This window comes from Ylistrum balloti, unplaced genomic scaffold (assembly GCF_031769215.1).
Source record: "Ylistrum balloti isolate Yb309-2 unplaced genomic scaffold, AGI_CSIRO_Ybal_v1 Utg370056, whole genome shotgun sequence".
Lineage (NCBI taxonomy): Eukaryota > Metazoa > Mollusca > Bivalvia > Pectinida > Pectinidae > Ylistrum > Ylistrum balloti.
Genome location: NW_026782106.1, coordinates 1,002,188 through 1,023,234, shown reverse-complemented (window position 1 = coordinate 1,023,234; position 21,047 = coordinate 1,002,188). Strand labels below are relative to the sequence as shown.

The 21,047-nt window shown below is 34.3% G+C and overlaps 1 protein-coding gene across 1 annotated transcript in view; it reads left to right on the top strand.

The window, feature by feature from the left end:
• Window positions 1-21,047, top strand: part of LOC132549413 (condensin complex subunit 1-like) — a 34,799-nt gene that overhangs the window by 3,948 nt on the left and 9,804 nt on the right. The window contains exons 5-24 of the mRNA XM_060213346.1: window positions 20-198; window positions 342-493; window positions 2,208-2,335; window positions 2,794-2,917; window positions 3,423-3,693; window positions 4,724-4,798; window positions 5,324-5,458; window positions 6,230-6,320; window positions 7,914-8,094; window positions 8,187-8,309; window positions 8,578-8,654; window positions 10,065-10,183; window positions 10,848-11,101; window positions 11,408-11,492; window positions 12,124-12,260; window positions 12,813-12,945; window positions 14,706-14,790; window positions 15,423-15,578; window positions 16,263-16,456; window positions 16,985-17,096. Of these exons, the coding sequence (XP_060069329.1) occupies window positions 20-198; window positions 342-493; window positions 2,208-2,335; window positions 2,794-2,917; window positions 3,423-3,693; window positions 4,724-4,798; window positions 5,324-5,458; window positions 6,230-6,320; window positions 7,914-8,094; window positions 8,187-8,309; window positions 8,578-8,654; window positions 10,065-10,183; window positions 10,848-11,101; window positions 11,408-11,492; window positions 12,124-12,260; window positions 12,813-12,945; window positions 14,706-14,790; window positions 15,423-15,578; window positions 16,263-16,456; window positions 16,985-17,096 (2,811 nt within the window). The remainder of the gene's footprint in view (window positions 1-19; window positions 199-341; window positions 494-2,207; window positions 2,336-2,793; window positions 2,918-3,422; window positions 3,694-4,723; window positions 4,799-5,323; window positions 5,459-6,229; window positions 6,321-7,913; window positions 8,095-8,186; window positions 8,310-8,577; window positions 8,655-10,064; window positions 10,184-10,847; window positions 11,102-11,407; window positions 11,493-12,123; window positions 12,261-12,812; window positions 12,946-14,705; window positions 14,791-15,422; window positions 15,579-16,262; window positions 16,457-16,984; window positions 17,097-21,047) is intronic.

The following is a 21,047-nucleotide window of genomic DNA, read 5'->3' as shown; positions in this document are numbered from 1 at the left end:
GTATCTGTTTTTTGCTTAGTTGCAAAATCATTGTCCAATGAACTCGTCAATGTACTGGGAGATGTACTTCCCGCTAGGGAGGAGAAACAAGCCTGCCTCAATACTGTCAAGATGGTGTGCTACCTTTTGTGCCAGTACATGGAAATGTTGGATGCAGATGACTCTAAGCCAAGTGCAACACAATTGGTAAATGCAAAGGTAAGGTTTTGAATTGCTGTAGTTCAATCCAGGTATCTGTTCATTATCTGGAAATATTTTCAAACTAGTCTTTACTGCAGAAAATTATTCAAACCTGGCTTTTATAAACAAAATGATGCAGGATGCTACATTTTTTTGTTCAGGGTCGTGCCAAGACCAGTAAAATGAAGAAGGCAAGCACAGGAATGGATTGGGATGAAGAGAGAGCAATTGGCTTAAAGGCCCTGCTTCACCTAGTCTCACTTAATCTTCACCAGCTGTGGGACCCACCAATACCAGATGATGAATTTGTCAAGTATGGCTGATTAAAACAAGAAAGCAGTTCTTGACTACTTGTCAGTGTTTGATAGAATTCCTTGTATCTAGGTAACAGTGAATGTACCTTATGACCTTACGGTGGTCATCAATCAATGTTAAAGGGTCAAAGGTCACTTAGGACACTTTCTGCAAATTCATAAAACACCAATACTTTGAAACAAGGTTAAAGGGTCAAAGATCTCTTATGACACTTTCTACAAATTCATAAAAAAAACAATACTTTGTTACAAGGTCTCTTATGACACTTTCTGCTTTATAAAAACACGAATACTTTGAAACAAGGTTAAAGGGTCAAAGATCTCTTACGACACTTTCTACAAATTCATAAAAAAAACAATACTTTGTTACAAGGTCTCTTATGACACTTTCTGCTTTATAAAAACATGAATACTTTGAAACAAGGTTAAAGGGTCAAAGGTCTCTTATGACACTTTCTACAAATTCATAAAAAAAACAATACTTTGTTACAAGGTTAAAGGTCAAAGGTCTCTTATGACTCTTTTTGCAAATTCATGAAAAATGCCAATACTTTGATAAATTGATGATTACAAAACTCCGGGATATAAAATTGGAATCCAACTCTATGCATGTATGAGAATGAACATAATAAAGTAAGGTGTAAGAATTAACTGTTAAAATTAATAAGATATAGCATAACTATGATGTAATTGGTCATCATGTAAACATCTCTCAGAATAGATAGTGAAGCCATGCGACGGTGATGGTATTGTTAAAGTCACATAATACTATTGTATAATGTCACTGGTGATAGTATGTTAAAGTCACATGACACATCGCTATCCACAATGAAAAGGTGCCCAGAATTTAGTACTTTAGGTCGAAAATTTCTCTATGTTGTCGGCCTGACAGAGCCCTTAAATTTTGGTGAAACCTGTCAACATAACAATAAACAAGAAGAAACAACATACCCCTTACTTGTTGCAATTGATTTCTAATTTTTAGTTTGTCCCTTTACTCCAATCGCCCCTTACAACGAGGGGTATCCAAGCCAGGGATACAAAGAAGTGACCAAGCTCTTTTTAGTATACTGACATTGACTCTGTCCTGTGATTTATATTACACAGCATGGTGACAATAGTTTCAACTCTCTCACTTACACATGAAAACCAGGACATTTTTTCACTGGTTTCAGATAGGTTCTTTTATGGGGTAGAAAATTGATGCACAGAGAAGGAAATTTGTTGGGAGTATTAATTGCAAATTTTGGGACTTGGGTTAAATATACATTAATTTCAATTGGGAATGGGACCCATGATTGGTCCAAAATAAAATAAGCCCTGATTGCACAGTCTCATTAGTGAACTTAAATACTTGTGGAAAACAGAATATCCAGAACAACCTAAAACAAGAAAGATAACCCTTGATAGTAAATACACCATTATATGACCTGTTATAGTTACATTGTATACGTGTTCTCTATGAAATATATTCAAAACATTCCTTTTATAGAGAATCTGTTTGGAGCAAAGATGAAGATTTATCAATCGTTATTTTTCATCTTATTGGTAAAGAATTGATAATATTTTCTGTGAAAAATAAACTATTCTAAGTACACTCCATAAATTCGTTCAATCTGTGATCAGAGAGTAGATATTTGCACGATATATTGATGTATTAATTTGATCAGAGTTGACGTACGTAGAATGATGCCTGTTTCTATTGCTTTTCAGTCTGGTTACAAACTGTTGTTACAAGTTATTTGAAACTCCAAGACTAGCATATGCATCTGCATTGGAAACAAGACAAGTAATGAATCACATCATAGCTGTGATGGTGAAAAACTACAACCACAGTTTAGGTAAAATTCATCTTTATTTTAGAGATGTTGATGTCAGAATTGTAATTTGTCTTCGTTTTGTAAAGTCACTCAGATATTCACAAAACTTCAGTTGGCAATTGGAAAAAAATGAATACATCTTGCTTTTATAAGTGCCTTTAATTTACATAAAAAATCACTACATGTCATAATATGTGTTTTCAAAGGCAATTCACAAGTGTACAACTTAATTTGATCATCGTCCATGAAAACATTTTGAAGATATATTGTAAAGGTTGTTTTTCTCAACGGTTCAAATTTTCACACAAAAAATGAGAATGAAATGGACTATTGTTGTCTTTATTAGTGATATTTCAAAGATAACTTTTTTCACTGTCTTCATTCCATCCTCGAAAATGTAGAAAAATAGAATACCTCAAAATAACAACTTTTATAGTTAGTTAACGAGGAGAAAATTAAACTTTTTATATTGATCCTAGGCTGCAGTCTAAAGCTAGTACAGTTGGTGCAGCACTTTGAACACCTTGTTGCTCCTCTGGCCCAGACACTACAAGTCATCACAGAGGAATTTGGAGTCAAAACAGTTCTGTGTGAAATTACAAGGTACAGACAGGGATGTAAAAATGTCTATGTCGCTAGCCTGCAGCTACTGGAAAGTAAAAATCTACCAGAGCTTTTAATATCTATGTTATCAGTTTTTGATGAGAAAATTGACAAATATGTATACATTGTATGATTACTCCGGCCCATAAAGTCTCGACTTACATTTAATATTGTAGGTCAGACATAATGAAATCTTCCTTGATACTGATTTTACAATTAATTAACCTTTGAAAGATTATTAAAAAAGTTGTCATTAAATCTCAATGTGAAAAAAAGTTGTTGATCCAATCAGACATGAGTGTTAAAAAAAAAAGAGAGTACATCATCTACGTTGAGTATTTTGCCTGATATGTTAATTATCCATTCATGTGTAGCAAATTTTGCATTTACAAGTGCAATATAAGGCACTCCAAATTCTGATAATTTAAATGTAGGAATAGTCTTGAATGAAAGAAATGAAAAGCATTCTTTAGATTTAGATATTTACACTGACAAACTGTTGCAGAGAGATTGGGCGTCTTGCTCCAGAGGACGCAGCAAAAGACTCGTCAGGGACTCGCAACTGTTCCACCTTCTTGGTGGAGATAGCTGACAGGATCCCTGCGTTGGTCCTTCCCAATATGAGTCTGTTGCTGTGCCATCTTGACACTGAGCCATATGTCATGAGGAACTGTGTGCTGGGAATGATTGGGGAGATATTGATGAAGGTCCTCAACAAGGATGGTTTGGATGACAAGACCAAAGCCACCAGAGACGAGTTCCTTGACCATCTGGAGGTAAGACCAGCAGAACATTTTCCTGCTCTGAACATTCACAATTGGTTCAAAATTTGGTCAGAATTAACCAGTTAGGTGGAAAATTGAATACAATCAAATTTAAAAACAGAATTGATCATTTAATGATAATGTTTTTTAGAAGCAAATTAGATTTGTTATGATACGTTAACAAAGCTTTGCTGTGAAGGCATCTTCTCTTACCTGCACTAATTTGATTTTTTTTTTCACTGGTTATCAACTGTTTAAAGCAAAATAAGCTCAATAAACCTGGCCTATAGCACATTCTTTTACTCAGACTATCAACTTTTCTTAGAAAATATGTCTGTACTGATGTTCAGTGAACCAGGATTTGATTTGACAAATCAATTATTGATCTGAAATCTTTCAGTGTGTGATGTTGTTTTTGTGTGACCAGTCGGTAATGTTAAAACTCACTGTAGCAAGGCAGTTGCTTTCATTGAATTTTGAAAGACAATTGGATCCGACTTAGAAATGGGGTCTGATCATACTTACAGATAAAACAGAATATAATTAAATAATCACTGCAAACATGGAAATGTTAGATTTATACCCTTCAAACAAAGAAGGGATTGAGTTTAAGTTACGTGGTCAAATGTCTGTCTTTTTGTAACACTGGCTACATATCTTGTGACCGAAGTTTCAGTAAATTTTCACATATCTGTTTCTCACTCATTCCTACACAGTGTAGATGGTGTAAATCTATGTTCAGCCTTGAATCCTGGAAAAAGATTTTTGTGAAATGGATACAAGATTTCAGGCTTTAATACAATGCATGGAATGTTTCCTTTTCATCCCCCTAATAACGTATGAGTGGAGGGATATATATATTGTTACCTATGTCTGCCCTTTCTGTCAGTCAGACTTAAAATATCTATGAAGATAAAAGAAGTTCTTAAAGTCTGCATGTGACAAATTGGTTTACCGGTATATTACTAGAGCCACTTAAGCACCTGTAGAAAATATTTGTTATGATGATAATTGTAGTTTTTAATTTGGTTTTGTATTTCAGGAACATGTCCATGACTGTAATGCCTATGTCAGGAGTAAATGTCTGCAGATCTGGACAGCCATAGTAAATGAAAATGTAAATGTTACCTCACTGATCAAACTAATGAGTCACCAGGACAATCAATAGAGATACAGGCTGGTTTTCTCAAGTATAAAACAGCTTTCAATGGGAGGAACCATTTTATAAGAAAACAGTTACATTTGGAAAGAATTTGATTTTGAAAAAATACTTGCTGTCCCTGTGGTATTAATGTTATTTTAGGGACATTGGTCATTGCTGTTTAAAATCTAACACTTCAAAGATATTACATGCATAGAGCCTTGTACATGAACTGTAAAATTGCATAATTGAGTAAAGTTACATTGTGTTTTACATATAAAAGGAAACATTTGCATTAGTGTATGTATTGTCATGTTTCATACACAACACAAGGACATGATTAATATTGTAGAATTACATCTATCCTGAAAGTCTACAGAATTTTATTTCATCAGAAGTAAAATTAGAACAATGTTGTAAACACTAGCATTGGACTGCTCCTATCTATATTGATTAATGAATTATAGAATTCTGTAACAATTAAAAGCATGGCTTTTCCAGTGCCTTCCACTGAGGAGACAAGTCAGTTTGACCACTCTGGTTGTTGGTCGGCTAAAGGATAAATCAAGCTCGGTTCGGAAACAGGCCCTCCAGTTGATCACAAACTTGTTCAAGTGTAACCCATATGCAGCGAAGGTAAGGCTCAAACCTGTCTATATTTCCATTCAGTCTTGTAAAAACTACCTTCACAAAGATCAAGTAATGACAGTTTCCCTTTAGTCCAGTCCTGTAGAAATTATTCACAAAAAGACAAAGTAATGACAGTTTCCCTTTAGTCCAGTCCTGTAGAAACTACCTGCACAAAGACAAAGTAATGACATTCCTTGTCATCAAACGCTGTTTCAATTAATAAAATAAGTAACTGAATAATGATGAAAGAATCCAAGTGTATGTGGTGATCAGGGCATTTTGACATGTGGTTCTTCAGGGTGTTTTTTTCTGCCTTTCCATTCTGACATGCCACCTCCTTCATTTTTTTATTTCAATCCATCATACACATTCTCTTGGTGTGCCCTCTGCACTTTGGTTTAGGTCACATGGGTCAAAGATGTTATAATGCTCACACAAATTCTGATCAAAATAAAGACCTAGAATCATGGTAATTCACTGTTAGGTTTCTGAAATGGGGCTCAGCAAAGATTGAAAAAGAATTAATCTTTAAGCTTATTCAAGATCACAGGTGTCAAATTTGTTAAAACATCCAAACTACTTCTGATTATCCAAACTGGTATTTGATGTTGGGTTAAATTAATTGGATATACCCTTTAAATGTTGATGATGTGAGATGTTAATGAATTTGTGAAATATATTGAATACCAGGTGAGTGATATCATTATATCCACTTAAAATTCCATGTATTCTTGTTTTAACAATTGATCCAAATGTAATTTTCACTGTATCGTGTAGTTTTCAGTGAAAGAATTGGAGCAGAATTATGAAAGCGAGGCAGAGAAGTTGAAACAGCTGATGAAAGAGGATGAAGAGAATGGCGGACAAAGTTTGTATCAGTGATTTGAAGAACATTTCTTAAATCATATTAACTTAATAACAAATTGTCTTCAGGTTATACAAGAATTCTGAATTCCCAAGTTTTTGAGATATTATGAATACTTTGAGATTACTGTTTCGTTTCAATTGGGTTACTTCATGAACCAATATTGCTGAGCTGTTTGGTTGTTAACCATTGAATAGTATTTTTTTCCACTGTTGTGCTTTATAACAGCTTTTATATAATAAACATGTATACATGTAAATTTAATATTTCATCACCTTAATATTGTATGCATTGCTCCTAATGAAAAAAATACATGCAATATTTAACAATGATACTACATGTGTACCGTTTTAAGCAGAAGCTCCCCTTGCTGTAATAATTGGATCAAAATAGTTGATTCATTTAGTTTGCTGACCAGTAGTTCAGTCTGTACCACCCAAATGTGGTAAAGTTTAATGGACAAGTTTTTGAAAAGCTTCAAAGTACCTATTGGTATACAAATGTTAGGGATCTGAACTTAATGTTAAAACAATTTGAAACTGATTCTTTTTAATAAAATTTCTTTGTTTTGGACCTTTTTATGTTGTGAAAGGCTTCTAAGTCTGTTTTTTTTAACAATAATGCCCTTCCTATAGGGCAGTGCCACATTTACTGTAATTTAACATCATGCAGTGGCTACGACTGGTGGGCTTGGCTATCATCGATTGTACTTATAGTTACAACAGAATCTAGATCTGTTGGTCATTTGTGAGAAATGTTTCTTATATAATTCTGTTGGTCCAGCAGAATGGTTGGTAGCCTTTAATTTGACAACTACCATTTTAACATCACCTTGTTCGTTTTTGTGATATTATTACTAAATTCAGGCATTGATTAATGAATTGTTTGTCTATTGTGGTCAATTATTGAAAACTTGTTTAATTAGTAATAAATGTTTCCGTGATACCCATCAACAACCTGACTGTTTACTCTCTGTTTGATGTTTTACTTATCAAATACATGATTTCATTGAATTGCCCAGTATGTAATTAAGTTAACATAATATCTTATATAATACTATATTAACAACTAAAAAATAGAACCATCGTCAGTTCCAAGTTTGAGGGTTGATCAGTGGGGTACTTCGCGTTGGGTATGGATACCAAGAGGTATGCAGGGCGATGAAGTAAAATATTAAAATTAATAAAGATAGAATTCAATCACAACATACCCAAGCATTACCAATTAGTGGGTAATTTATTATGGTTGACTAGTTTCGCCTCTAGGGTGAGGCTTCATCAGGACATCAGAAGCTTCACCCAAGAGGCGAAACTAGTCGACCATAATAAATTACCCACTAATTGGTAACGCTTGGGTATGTTGTGATTGAATTCTACCTTTATTAATTTATATACTATATGTATTAAATGCTATACCATTGTGATGGTTGGAAGCTTGAAAATTGATGTTGATTTTCCATTTCATGTTGCCATCAGTACATTGCTTTGGGAGGTAAACTGTGAGTGTTGTGATGTTGGGCGTGAATTCTTATTTGTATTGCAGTCTCATTACACTTGTAATATCTGCTGGTGCCTAAACACATGTCTTGTTTAACAGGTAACCCATTAGTAGAAAAGCTGGAGAATGACTGGCAAAGGATTGAGATTATGATCAAGGAGGCTCTCCTTAATGAAGGAGACTCACAGGACACTGAAGAGAAGACAGAATCTGAGGAGGAAGGATCACAGGAGAAAACCCAACCAGACATTGTTATTACTGATGAGGACACTCAAGACAGGTGTGTTTAAAACTCCTTTTGTTAATAGGTAAATTGTAAACGACTGTTTAACCTTTGAAAAATGATGACACAGTTTTTCTTTTGATTTCTAGTGTGACAGAAAGAGTGATGACACTTCTGATGGAAGAAAAGTGGTGTGCTGCCTACAAACTGATGACGGCCATGGTGAATACCTACCCTGACATCATGCAAGAAGCTTCACAGCAGAATGAAAGGTCTTTCATCTGTTTTGTCTTGTTTCATTATATTTTTAATAATTTGTACATAAATTAGCAATATTGTGTCTGTACCCTAGTTAAACATTTTTTTCAAAATCAAATTTAGTAGTTTTAAATTCTGTTGATTAAGTTTTAGTCAAATTTGTCTTGCTTTAATTTTATCAGACTGGTGTTTTTAAAAAAAAAATGAATGAAATATGAAGAACAAGTTAATATATATACTCACTTTGCTTCTCTTTGCATGTGATGTTTTTTGTATTATTAGAACTGATTCACAAGGATCAACTTCAACTCAAGAAGAGGGTACAAGCATTATTCAGTGTCTTAAACAGATTTTTATGAGTAAGTATCAGATAGTCCATACCGATAGAAGTTTGGATTCCTTGAAGTAAAGATATGTCATTACTTAAATTGCAATATTTTTCTTTAAGACTACAATATGATTTTGTAAATTACATCTTGAGATAGAGTTTAGTGAGGTTACTGAGCAAAAACTACCACAAATACAGGGACTAAACCAGTAACCTAACCCTAGTCATAGTAGTAGCTTATCACAACAGACAAACAGACTGGTTCATCAATTTATTGTCAAGCAGTTTTGCCCCTAACTTGGGTTTCTTTAGGTCCTACTTTGGCAATAAATTGATGAACCTAGTCTCTTCGTCTGTTTTCACTGACTTATACTACACCTGATATTCACTCTTCCTTGAATCACCCTGCATGCCTTCAAGTATCCAGACAGAAGGGTTGAGGAACCCATTACTCATCACTTCAAGCTTACCCAGTTTGGTTCAAACTTCTCCTTAGCTTAATCCTAGTCAGATACTTCTTCAACGGAAATGTTATTACCAAGAAATATCAAAATGACTAAGTATAGATTGGTTAAAGGAGTGTCTCTACACAGAAAAAATTGTTTGTTGTTCTATCTTCTGTATACACTTTATGTTTTAAAGAAGTTTAATCTAATCATGTAAACTATACATTGACCTAGAAAATAAGATTTATAAAGGAAACTGTGTTTTGTTTCATAATTACCATGAAAATTGCTTCCTCTTAGCTGAAAAGTTTTGATAAATAAATTAAATTAGAGCGATCAGAAACAGCTTTGTGAATGGTCCAAAATTCAGTATGAGTACCTGTGATTACCTCTAACTTCCTTTACAAGTTAAGGGGCTACTAACTCCAGAAGGGATGCAAAGATTTTCATGAAACTTCCTTCAAATATTGATACATGTATTGTGACTTTCAAGTCAAGATTTAATTTAATAATGAAAATTGTAAACTAGTTAGAAAATATTTATATCTATGAAGGAAATTGGTCCATTTCATAATTACCATGAAAATTGCACCCTCTTAGCTTCAAAGATTTTGTAAAATTGCAAAATAAATAAGAGCCATCAAAAATGGCTTTGTACTTGTTCTAAAATTCAGTAAAGATACCTGTGGTTACCTTTGATTTTAGGGGCTACTTATTCCAGAAAGAATACATTGATTTTTATGAGTTGTCTGTCAAATATTGATTGTTTCAATTGTTTTTGTTAGTTGAGGTCAAGTTTGAAATTCAATATAATTAGCAGCATTGATTTGAGATTCAGAAATTTTGTTTTTTCTACAAATGATCAACAGTACTATTATTGCAGTTGTAATACTACTGTTTAAGGTAAAAGATATTAAGTAGTATATGCTTAATTCTATAGAAGTGATTTTATGATAATTGTTTTGTCATACAAGGAAATTTATTAAACCTTACAGGACATAAGAGCAGTAACATTGAGCTGGCTGCTGAAGCTGTTCAAAGCCAAGATTCGGAGGACCAGTGTGGAAGGGTCAGTGACGTTTCAAAACAGCAGGTGCTTGTTTGGTACCTAAAGGTAAGTGGCTGTGACCTAGTGAGATTGCTTTTCTGGTATCTTTGTCAGACAAACTGCCTGATTATTCTGTATTTTTTAGAGTTCTGACTTTTTATTCAAATGATGCTTTTCTTTTAATTTAAGATAAGCATTACCCTTTATCAGAACAACAGAAACTTTTAATGACTGATTTCAATCAAGTCATCACAAGTAACAGGTATTCAAAATTGGCCCTTAAGTGATAGATTTAATTCATGAAAGGAACAAAACACAATTATGGAAACGGTTACTTTAATATACCTGGTTAATCATCCCAGAGGATTAAAATAGGTTTATCCCAGAAAAATTAAGATAATTGGTAAAAGTACATTTTATGTGTGACATATTGATCAGTACAGAGTTACCTTTATCAGGCTGCGTTGTGTTTCACAGGTTGGTGGCCCTAGTGACCTGTTATGTGTTGACGGGCTGTTAAGATTGTAAAGATAATAATAAAAACCTTTATCCAGTAAATTACAGATGTGAAACATATTAGCACTGAGGCATACAATGTTAAGGATGGTAATGAATCAACAGAACTGTTGTAATCTTAATTTTCTTACTGGTTGTGGTATAAGAACTTCCATGCTGTATATATCTACCAACGTTAAAAAAACATTTATAATGTAATTGTTTTTACAAACAGGACACACTCGCCTTTGCTGTTGAAACTGAGAAAGCCTTTCCCGTTATCTGTCGTCTTTTGGGGTCAGAGAATGTATCGGACGTACTAGGTGCAGTAGACTTCTTTGTGACTGGGTTTAAGTTTGGTCTGTCCTCGGCCATGCAAGGAGTGCGGCGCATGTTACCTCTTATCTGGTCAAAGGAATCGGGTGTGAAGGAGGCTGTTGTTGATGCTTATAAAAAAATGTACCTGTCTCCTGAAGGCAACAATGAAAGGTGAGAGGACAAGGGGAATGATCTGGTAGCTTAAAAGTTAACGACTTAGGGCAAGCCATATAGTAGCTTCAAGGGGTAAGAAAAGTTCAATTCACAAGCTGTGATGAAAATCTGACCACTCAGTTGTAGAACAAAGGGAATTGGTTAAAGTATAAGATTGGAAACAAAAGTTGGTATTTGTGATTGTGAGAATATTGAAGATCTAGACCATTGAAGACGTGTCCAAATTAAATGTCTATCTGATGTATTCCTCATTTAGCTTTGCTGTTTCTGAATGTGATATAATATGCTATTTTTCAATTTCAGAGCAAATGCCTTAGCTATAGTGAAGAATCTATCAGCCCTGACGTTTGGCGTAACTATAGGAGATCTAACATCTCTGGAAGGCTTGGTAGGACACAGATATTTCCTATTCATATTGATTAATTTTGCAGTTGTTTGAAACAAAATGAATGTGTTAACCTTATTATGATTTAAATGCATTGCTTTTTATTTAGAAACATGCTTTTAGCCAATGAAGCTCCAAAGACTTGCTCATGAAAATAAATGTTAGAGAAAGTATTCTTTATGATCCATTCATACAAAAGACGGTAGAGAAGGGATTTCTCAAGTCCTATCCAATGTGAAGGTTTGTTCAGGACAGTACAGGAAGAATTCTCAAAACTCTTGGTAGTATCTATGACTCTTGCAGACACCTTAATTTATTTAATTGTAAGTCTAAGGTTCAGTCTAGCAGGGCAGTGTTTATAGGGGTTTTTTTCTTCTTATTTTGTAACTTATCTTTTTATTCAATAAAAAGTTTACAATACATCAGTAAATACACTGAGAGACACTTCCACTCAGATGTTCTTATATCCACATACATATCACAGATACCACAATATACATATATATAAATACATTCATACACTTTCAGAGTGGATAGAAAATGTCTACACCCTTCGTATACTTTATATTTATATCTATATATCTAATACAATTAGTCTTTATTGGTGAAATTATAAAAAGATGAATTTTTGCAGATGATAGAGCTGATGAAAACAGGAGACTTGAACAGTACTGTGATGAAGATTCTTTGGGAACGGTTCACTCTCAAGATCCCTAATACATCTGCTGAGGACAGCCGAGCTGCAATCTTACTTCTCTCTATGGCAGCTGGGTATGTTGCTCAAACCAAATATTTGATTGTGTGTGATTTCTTTGATTACATTTTCTGTCATGCTGACAAACTGAATTCAATACAAGATATCTTTAAGGAATTTCAGTTTTGCATCAAAAGGAAGTCAATTTGACCTCCATTTTGACATGAAAAGTAGGTCACTTTAACTTACATTTTTCCATTGGCCGACATCCTAGAAGAAGATTGTACATACTCTATCTCCTACACTACTTGTCACTGAAAGTTTATACTTGAGGTATGGGTTAACCTTGGTGAGGTGTTTGTCATGTAACAAAATATATGTCAATCTGACCTACATTTTGACCTTTGACAGACATCGAAGATAAAGTTTGTCAGTGCTCTGTCTTCTACACTTTTAGTCCCTGGAACTTAATACTTGAGGTATGAGTTTACCTTGGTTAGGCATTGTGTGGGAAGTTGACTGTGATTAGCCAGATTGATTTTATTGTTCCCTTCAAATTTCCGCAATTTCTCTAATAAAACCAGTCTTATATGACGATTAATATAGACAGCTGTTTGTATCGTTTCCAGGGCAGATAACACAGTGGTAAGAAGTAATATCAATGTGATGGTGAGTGAAGGGCTGGGACCAAGAGCACACTCAGACTTCATACTGGCCCGAGATACCTGTCTGGCACTACTCAAACTCCCTAACTCAAAGAGGGTAGGTACTAACATAAGATCTGTGTGTTATTCTAGATACACTTGTGTCTGATCAATCAGAAAAAGTGATTGTTACTCACAAGTTCCTACATATATCATGTTGCTTTCTTACTGTCTGAAATGTTATTTTTCTTTGATAAGTATGTATGGAGAAAAAACAATAGCTATTAATCATAAGTTGTTGTTTGACATGTTTGTTGTTAGGAAATCACATTTAAAAAGACAAAAAGCACAAAAAATCACATCTTAAATTCAGTAAAGCCCCACTTTCTCTCGATAGGACCACAATTAATTGACATGTTTTATAAAAAAATACCATGAACAGGACGAGACGATAATAGATATTGGTTCAAGGAATGTGGAATACTTGGAATAGTGTTACAGTAATTTGAGATAGATAATAAAAAATTGATAAGAGTATCGTCAGGCCAAATGATCACTTCAAGGAATAGATGTATTCAAGTAATGGGAGTCTGAGGCAATGGGGCTTTATGTCAGGCCAAATGATCACTTTAAGGAATAGATGGTATTCAGGTAATGTGAGTCTGAGGCAATGGGGCTTTATGTCAGCCAAATGATCACTTCAGGGAATAGATGGTATTCAAGTAATGTGAGTCTGAGGCGATGGGGTTTTATGTCAGGCCAAATGAACACTTCAGGGAATAGATGGTATTCAAGTAATGTGAGTCTGAGGCAATGGGGCTTTATGTCAGGCCAAATGATCACTTTAAGGAATAGATGGTATTCAAGTAATGTGAGTCTGAGGCCATGGGGCTTTATGTCAGGCCAAATGATCACTTTAAGGAATAGATGTATTCAAGTAATGTGAGTCTGAGGCAATGGGGCTTTATGTCAGGCCAAATGATCACTTTAAGGAATAGATGGTATTCAGGTAATGTGAGTCTGAGGCAATGGGGCTTTATGTCAGGCCAAATGAACACTTCAGGGAATAGATGGTATTCAAGTAATGTGAGTCTGATTCAATGGGGCTTTATGTCAGGCCAAATGAACACTTCAAGGTATAGATGGTATTTAGGTAATGTGAGTCTGAGGCCATGGGGCTTTATGTCAGGCCAAATGATCACTTTAAGGAATAGATGGTATTCAGGTAATGTGAGTCTGAGGCAATGGGGCTTTATGTCAGGCCAAATGATCACTTTAAGGAATAGATGGTATTCAGGTAATGTGAGTCTGAGGCAATGGGGCTTTATGTCAGGCCAAATGATCACTTTAAGGAATAGATGGTATTCAGGTAATGTGAGTCTGAGGCAATGGGGCTTTATGTCAGGCCAAATGAACACTTCAGGGAATAGATGGTATTCAAGTAATGTGAGTCTGAGGCAATGGGGCTTTATGTCAGGCCAAATGAACACTTCAGGGAATAGATGGTATTCAAGTAATGTGAGTCTGAGGCAATGGGGCTTTATGTCAGGCCAAATGAACACTTCAGGGAATAGATGGTATTCAAGTAATGTGAGTCTGAGGCCATGGGGCTTTACTGTATTTATTTTCAACTTTTGTTTCCTTTATTTCCATCTTAGTAAAAGCAGAATTGTATATTTCACAATTTTAATATTGATCTTCATTATAAAGTTTTTGATGGTTTAAAAACAACACATGTACATAAAACATGCAAATGTATAACAAATGTTTATAGAGTTTGGTATAGATTTTGCTTGTAATTACTTGTCTTACAACTCTGTTTAATTTTTTTAATTTTCTGTAGATATTTTCTCAATGGAAATTTCTTAAATGTTTCAGATGAAAGGTCAGGTGGCTGGTAAACCATTCCGTCTACCACAGAACCATGACATGTTTACCAGACTGTCAGACATCCTTGTTAAAGGTTAGCTCACATATTACACATTTACTATTCTAGTTTATGATAAGACTATTTTGATTATCACACCATTAATTAGCCCAAGACTGATCAGATATTGATTCATTTTCTGAAGACCCGAGGGCCGATGGAAGATGTGATATTAAAAGTCATATCACAATCCTTTTCTCACAAATTTCGGAAACAAACCTAAAAAGGTAATTTAGCAGTTCAGCAGTCTAACACAAAAATAATCAACATTATGATAAGGGACTGTAAGAGGTGTTTGCAGTGATTTGCCAAAAAATAAAGCTTAATCCAGACCAGAGAATTTTAATAAAGTGTCACAGAAAGTTTTATGAGTCTGAGATAAAAGTGAGATAGATAACCTTATTATACAGACTTTTGTGTTATAACCTCAGCTTAACTAAGGTTTTGTGGTAATCATTTTGTGCATCTGTGGCACAAAGTTTGTTTAAAAGATCATTACACTTATGAGTAGGTTTTGGTGGTCATTAGTCAAGATTAAATGTCACACTTGACTACTTTTAAATAAAAAAAGCTGGTGTACGAGATGATTCCTCTACAGATTAATATCCAAAGTATCACATCAAGTTTATCCTTCCTAATAACTTTCTAATTGGTTCTATTTAATACAGGTGTTGCTGATGTGGAGAACAGATACTGGATCCCTCTGGCAGAGCAAGCTGTCAAAGTCATATACAAACTCTCAAATCATCCTGATGCTGTTTGTCAGGAAATCATTCGTAAAGTTATTCACGAGTTCAATAGATCTAACAACGCAGATAAGCCCAGTGAAATGCCCACAGAGACGGCTAACGACAAGGAGACGGATGCAATTAGTGACACGCCCACTGAGACGGCTAATGACAAGGAGACAGATGCAATTAGTGACACACCCACAGATACCCAGACAGGTTAAATAAAATTTATAACAATATGGTTATCAACTTACACTGAACTTATTGTAAATGTGTGTTTCAGCTTTACTAAAAACAAGTGTGGTCACTATAATAGTTTCAGAAAAATTCAAGAACCAAGTGTAAATATGATTTGTTTTAATGAGGACTGTCAATACAATGAATTTGTCAGTATAGAAATTGATATCTGTTTCTTGGAATCAAGTTCTATTCTTTCTGGTTTCTAACATTTTAACAGCAGTGAATAGCATTAGTATATATTCTAAGCTAAGAAATGTTAAAGGGTTAATGAATTAAAGAATATGTATGCTTAATAGTTAACCACATGTAAGATGGAAACTGGAGAAGTGTTTAAATCTCTAACAATGAGACAATTTATTTTAAAAAATTTACAAGGAGATAACCATTCATGAAAAATAAAACCAACAACTGCATCCTACACTTTAAAAACCTATCAAATCATCAATGAATATGAAAGTAGGAGTTAAGAACGTGCCTCAGATATTCAGATTTTTTTTTCTAACTGATATACATATAGTAAGTATGATTTCTTTGCAGACCCTAGCTTGTCAGCTGCCACCATGCAGACGTCTGTGGTGGTGCTGACGCGTGTCCTATCACTGGCTGGACAGGTGGCTTTTAGTCAGATGATCTACCTTGAGAGTGATGTCCTGGATGAGCTGAAGCGTCGTCGTGCTGGAAAGGAGGATTCTGGCAAAACTCCAGCTAGACAAAACAAGAATAAATCTAGAGTAAGTACACCAGTTCATAGTCTGGCTTAGCTTTTATAACCAACACAAGCTACAGAATCTAATTCTTTACTTTTATCATAGTAACATTAAATTCTCGAACTCACACTAGATTAATGTGTTTACTGTTGAACAGAATTTTACCCATTTCCTGTATTGGAAGATAAATTGTTTTAATTTTTTTGATGAATTTATCTATCTAAGTCTTATTTTAATAATGCAGAGATCATCTGTAATGAAGTAGTTATCTCGTTGATAAGAACTAAGAATGTGTAAGTACTGTGACTGATGTATTATTAGTTCAGGTTTATTGCTAATTGCTTTTTAACATCATGTGTAAATATCATATTTTACTACTGAAAAATTGTCAGATTTGCATGAAACTTGTGTATTCCTTCGCTTAAAATGTCACTGACAGCTTGTCAAGACTTCTCTTCTTATAGTTACTAATGGATTTAGACTGCAAAATTATATTGTAACACTACAACACATACATGTACAAAATGAAGAATGAAATTGCCTCCGTGACAGGAAAGTAATGCCTCAGAGGCCATTGAGGAGGAGCTTGGTTTAGCTGGTGCAGCTGCTGAGGATGCAGAAGCAGAATACATTCGTAAAGTCTGCGAGAGGGACATCGTCACAGGTATGTTGCTGATAGGAATGGCTGAACATCTACTATCATAACAACCAAATCATTGATTGTAATAACCCAAATAGTAAAGCCTACAATAACACTTATAACAGAGTCTACAATAACCCCAATAACAAAGTCTGTAATGACCCAGTAATAAAGTAATCAGTAACCCAAATTAACAGTCTACAATAACACAAATAACAAAGTCTGCAGTAACCCCATTAACAAAGTCTACAATAACCCCAATAACAAAGTCTACAATAACCCTTATAACAAAGTCTACAATAACCCCAATAACAATGTCTACAATAACCCAAATAACAAAAAAGTCTACAATAACCCTTATAACAAAGTCTACAATAACCCCAATAACAACGTCTACAATAACCCCAATAACAAAGTCTGCAATAACCCTATTAACAAAGTCTACAATAACCCCCAATAACAAAGTCTGCAGTAACCCCAATAACAAAGTCTACAATAACCCCAATAACAAAGTCTGTAATGACCCAGTAATAAAGTAACCAGTAACCCAAATTAACAGTCTACAATAACCCAAATAACAAAGTCTGCAATAACCCTATTAACAAAGTCTACAATAACCCTAATAACAAAGTCTGCAATAACCCCAATAACAAAGTCTACAATAACGCTAATAACAAAGTCTGTAATTACCCAGTAATAAAGTAACCAGAAACCCAAATTAACAGTCTACAATAACCCAAATAACAAAGTCTGCAATAACCCTATTAACAAAGTCTACAATAACCCAAATAACGAAGTCTACAATAACCCTTATAACAAAGTCTACAATAACGCTAATAACAAAGTCTACAATAACCCCAATAACAATGTCTACAATAACCCCAATAACAAAAAAGTCTACAATAACCCCTATAACAAAGTCTACAATGACCTTAATAACAAAGTATACAATAACCCCAATAACAAAGTCTGTAATGACCCAGTAATAAAGTAACCAGTAACCCCCAATAACAAAGTCTGCAGTAATCCCAATAACAAAGTCTACAATAACCCCAATAACAAAGTCTGCAGTAACCCCAATAACAAAGTCTACAATAACCCTTATAACAAAGTCTACAATAACCCCAATAACAAAGTCTGCAGTAACCCCAATAACAAAGACTACAATAACCCCAATAACAAAGTCTACAATAACCCCTATAACAAAGTCTACAATAACCCCAATAACAAAGTCTGTAATGACCCAGTAATAAAGTAACCAGTAACCCCCAATAACAAAGTCTGCAGTAACCCCAATAACAAAGTCTACAATAACCCCAATAACAAAGTCTGCAGTAACCCCAATAACAAAGTCTACAATAACCCCAATAACAAAGTCTACAATAACCCCAATAACAAAGTCTGCAGTAACCCCAATAACAAAGACTACAATAACCCCAATAACAAAGTCTACAATAACCCCAATAACAAAGTCTACAATAACCCCAATAACAAAGTCTGCAGTAACCCCAATAACAAAGACTACAATAACCCCAATAACAAAGTCTACAATAACCCCAATAACAAAGTCTACAATAACCCCAATAACAAAAAAGTCTACAATAACCCTTATAACAAAGTCTACAATAACGCTAATAACCCCAATAACAAAGTCTACAATAATCCCAATAACAAATTCTACAGTAACCCCAATAACAAAGTCTACAATAACCCCAATAACAAAGTCTGCAGTAACCCCAATAACAAAGTCTACAATAACCCCTATAACAAAGTCTACAATAACCCCAATAACAAAGTCTGCAGTAACCCCAATAACAAAGACTACAATAACCCCAATAACAAAGTCTACAATAACCCCTATAACAAAGTCTACAATAACCCCAATAACAAAGTCTGTAATGACCCAGTAATAAAGTAACCAGTAACCCCCAATAACAAAGTCTGCAGTAACCCCAATAACAAAGTCTACAATAACCCCAATAACAAAGACTACAATAACCCCAATAACAAAGTCTACAATAACCCCAATAACAAAGTCTACAATAACCCCAATAACAAAGACTACAATAACCCTTATAACAAAGTCTACAATAACCCCAATAACAATGTCTGCAATAACCCTATTAACAAAGTCTACAATAACCCCAATAACAAAGTCTGCAGTAACCCCAATAACAAAGACTACAATAACCCCAATAACAAAGTATACAATAACCCCAATAACAAAGTCTACAATAAGCCAAATAACAAAGTATACAATAACCCCAATAACAATGTCTGCAATAACCCTATTAACAAAGTCTACAATAACCCCAATAACAAAGTCTGCAGTAACCCCAATAACAAAGACTACAATAACCCCAATAACAAAGTCTACAATAACACCAATAACAAAGTCTGCAGTAACCCAATAACAAAGACTACAATAACCCCAATAACAAAGTCTGCAATAACCCTATTAACAAAGTTTACAATAACCCTAATAACAAAGTCTGCAATAACCCCAATAACAAAGTCTACAATAACACTAATAACAAAGTATACAATAACGCTAATAACAAAGTATACAATAACCCCAATAACAAAGTCTGCAATAACCCTATTAACAAAGTCTACAATAACCCCAATAACAAAGTCTGCAGTAACCCCAATAACAAAGACTACAATAACCCCAATAACAAAGTCTACAATAACCCCAATAACAAAGTCTACAATAACCCCAATAACAAAGTCTGCAGTAACCCAATAACAAAGACTACAATAACCCCAATAACAAAGTCTACAATAACCCCAATAACAAAGTCTACAATAACCCCAATAACAAAAAAGTCTACAATAACCCTTATAACAAAGTCTACAATAACGCTAATAACAAAGTCTACAATAATCCCAATAACAAATTCTACAGTAACCCCAATAACAAAGACTACAATAACCCCAATAACAAAGTCTACAATAACCCCAATAACAAAGTCTGCAGTAACCCCAATAACAAAGACTACAATAACCCCAATAACAAAGTCTACAATAACCCCAATAACAAAGTCTACAATAACCCTTATAACAAAGTCTACAATAACGCTAATAACAAAGTCTACAATAACCCCAATAACAATGTCTGCAATAACCCTATTAACAAAGTCTACAATAACCCCAATAACAAAGTCTGCAGTAACCCCAATAACAAAGACTACAATAACCCCAATAACAAAGTATACAATAACCCCAATAACAAAGTCTACAATAACCCAAATAACAAAGTATACAATAACCCCAATAACAATGTCTGCAATAACCCTATTAACAAAGTTTACAATAACCCCAATAACAAAGTCTGCAGTAACCCCAATAACAAAGACTACAATAACCCCAATAACAAAGTCTACAATAACCCCAATAACAAAGTCTGCAGTAACCCCAATAACAAAGACTACAATAACCCCAATAACAAAGTCTACAATAACCCCAATAACAAAGTCTACAATAACCCCAATAACAAAGTCTACAATAACCCTTATAACAAAGTCTACAATAACGCTAATAACAAAGTCTACAATAACCCCAATAACAATGTCTGCAATAACCCTATTAACAAAGTCTACAATAACCCCAATAACAAAGTCTGCAGTAACCCCAATAACAAAGACTACAATAACCCCAATAACAAAGTATACAATAACCCCAATAACAAAGTCTACAATAACCCAAATAACAAAGTATACAATAACCCCAATAACAATGTCTGCAATAACCCTATTAACAAAGTTTACAATAACCCCAATAACAAAGTCTGCAGTAACCCCAATAACAAAGACTACAATAACCCCAATAACAAAGTCTACAATAACCCCAATAACAAAGTCTGCAGTAACCCAATAACAAAGACTACAATAACCCCAATAACAAAGTCTACAATAACCCCAATAACAAAGTCTACAATAACCCCAATAACAAAAAAGTCTACAATAACCCTTA